Here is a 2,516-nt window from a genome sequence, read left to right on the forward strand (position 1 = left end):
AGCAGGAGCCCGCAGGCGGCGGCCGCGCACTGCTCGAGGCCCGGCAGCCGCCTGAAGCAGCCGCTCGGGCCGCTGCCGCTGGAGTCCGCGCCGCCCGTGGGGCTCTCCATCGAGGAGGTGGAGCGACTCAACACGCCGCGGCCGCGCAACCCCAGCATCTGCAGCGCCGACCACGGGCGCTCGTCGTCGGAGGACGAGTGCCGCCGGCCGCTGTCGCGCACCCGCAACCCGGCCGACGGCATCCCCGCGCCCGAGTCCTCCTCGGACAGCGACTCGCACGAGTCCTTCACCTGCTCGGAGATGGAGTACGACAGGGACAAGCCGGTGGTGTACACGTCCAGGATGCCCAAGCTGTCGCAGGTCAACGAGTCGGACGCGGACGACGAGGACGCCCACGGGGCCAGGCTGAAGCCGCGGCGCTACCACGGCCGCAGGCCGGAGGGCGCGCAGCCCGCAGACCCCGCGCTGGCCCTGAAGCTCGGGCCGCAGGCCGGGAACTTCAACTGGGACAACCTTTTGAACTGGGGGCCCGGCTTTGGCCATTACGTAGATGTCTTTAAAGACCTGGCGTCGCTCCCAGAAAAAGCGGCAGCCAGCGAAGATGGTAAAGGTGGGGCCACGAAGCCAGTCCCCAAGGACGGGGACGCGGAACAGTACGTGTGAGGTGCTTCCTGGCAGACAGAAAGCAAACCAGGAGGCGCTCAAGCCATTCGTGGCGAGGTCGCTGGCGTGGTTGGGTGGCGTTGGCAAAACAGGCCAGTAGGGACTGGTGGGTGAGGGAAACCTGAAAAATAATAACCACAATGCTGCTGAAACAGACTTAAAACAACTCTTTAATTTAAATACAGTTGGTTGAATTTGTTTTCCTGCATGCATTGTGCTTTGTAACTGGTTATGTGGCATGCAGCATTTGGAAAGTTTCGCTTCTTTACCAGTGTTTGGTTTGTGATTTTTGAAATTCATGCTGTTACCATTGCAGAAGGGAACTTGTGCTTTCACAGTGGGGTTCTGTGTGTTGTTTCCATTGTATTATTATAATTATGTTTTACATTGTAAGACGCTCGCGGTTTAACCAACCCTTGTAAAGTGTAGAAAAAGCCTTCTATCCTCCAACGAAACACTAAGCATTAACACTTTTCAGAATTTTAGAATCCCTATTCAATGTTGCTTAGAAATGGCCGAGTAATTAGCTTACATTTTACATGACAGTGGGTACTAAAATTGTATTATTTTTGTTCAGCACTTTAATGCTTTCTTACAACATTTAGTTAAAACTTCAGAAACCTTTTTGCAAATGGTTGTGGCCTCCTGACTTTCCTCAGGTTTCCATGAGGAACAAAATCTCTGCACGCTTTTCCCAGAACGCTGTCCCCCTCCTACTGCGGAAGGATGCTCTCAATAGCACTTCGAAGAGACACTTGGAAGAGTTATTTATTGAAAAAGAAAATTCTGTGCTTTTACCGTTCTGACAAATTGACCTAAGCGAAGCCTACGATTGGACTGACTTTTCAACCCCTCAAACATTTACAAGTACCCAATTTTTATAATTTATATAAAGCAAAATTGCAGCACTTGTTACTTTCCGTCATTTTGTAGATCATTTTTTAATATCCTGTAAAAACTTTTTTTTTTTTTACACCTAAGCTGTGTTTTTGATACTGATATTTTCCTATGCTGAATAGTTTTCTTACTTTCAGGAAAGTAAGAAAATACTTTTTTTACATTTGTTACTTATGTAACATTCATATATTTCACATTTTGATATTTGTAACATACTGTATGCTTTCTACTTGTAAATGCCAACAATAGAATTAAAATATTTATTTAAAATACTTTGTGTGTGTGTGTGTGTATGTGTGTGTGTGTGTGTGTGTGTGTGTGTGTGGCGTAATATTATTTCTTCATCTGTCTGTACTTTGTACCCTTCCGGCTGAGAATAGCTTCTCCTTGCTGACCGAGGACAGCATGTTCAAGTAAAGAGGTGGGAAGCGTCACTTTTTTTTTATAAAAAAAAAAATTACAACTGGTAAATTGCCAGAAGCGATATTTTAAGGTCACTTTAGTGCCTTCTTGCTTGTCTGAGCTCTTAGACTTCCCTAGAGTAGAATGAATCTAGACCGATTTGGTCTTTGGAGTCTAACATTGTTAGGAACCTGGTTTAGCAAGAGATGTTTAGAAGTTTCTTATAGAGTATATTCCCTGAAAGCCAGCATTTGAGCAGACTTAGAGTTACAGGAGTAGCAATGAATTAGATTTAATTATGGAAAAATGTCTGCCTCAGATCTTCTCCAAGGATCCAGCTCAAGCTTTTCAAAGTCCAATGGAAGGTAGGAGGAATGACGGTCAAAGCTCTGCTGCATAGACCTGTCTTTAATTTATTGATCACTGCTACATATGACTTAAAAATTTTCACAGGCTGTCTGGACTGAAACGAACCTCTATTTCCTGGTAGCCTCCAACAGTCGCACAATTCTGAAGAATGATATACAAAAGGATCCATTTGTGTGTAAACACTT

General features: G+C 46.0%; 1 protein-coding gene across 1 annotated transcript in view; it reads left to right on the plus strand.

Annotated features, from left to right (window-relative positions):
- The window catches only part of Fat4 (FAT atypical cadherin 4), a 212,688-nt gene extending 210,898 nt beyond the window's left edge, over nt 1–1,790 (plus strand). Inside the window, exon 18 of the mRNA XM_023705874.1 lies at nt 1–1,790. This exon is cut by the window's left edge and continues 52 nt beyond it. Coding sequence (XP_023561642.1) covers nt 1–663 — 663 coding nt within the window. The 3' untranslated portion in view covers nt 664–1,790.
- Nucleotides 1,791–2,516: the final 726 nt, after the last annotated feature.

The sequence above is a fragment of the Octodon degus genome, unplaced genomic scaffold, assembly GCF_000260255.1.
Source record: "Octodon degus isolate 3935 unplaced genomic scaffold, OctDeg1.0 scaffold00231, whole genome shotgun sequence".
NCBI lineage: Eukaryota > Metazoa > Chordata > Mammalia > Rodentia > Octodontidae > Octodon > Octodon degus.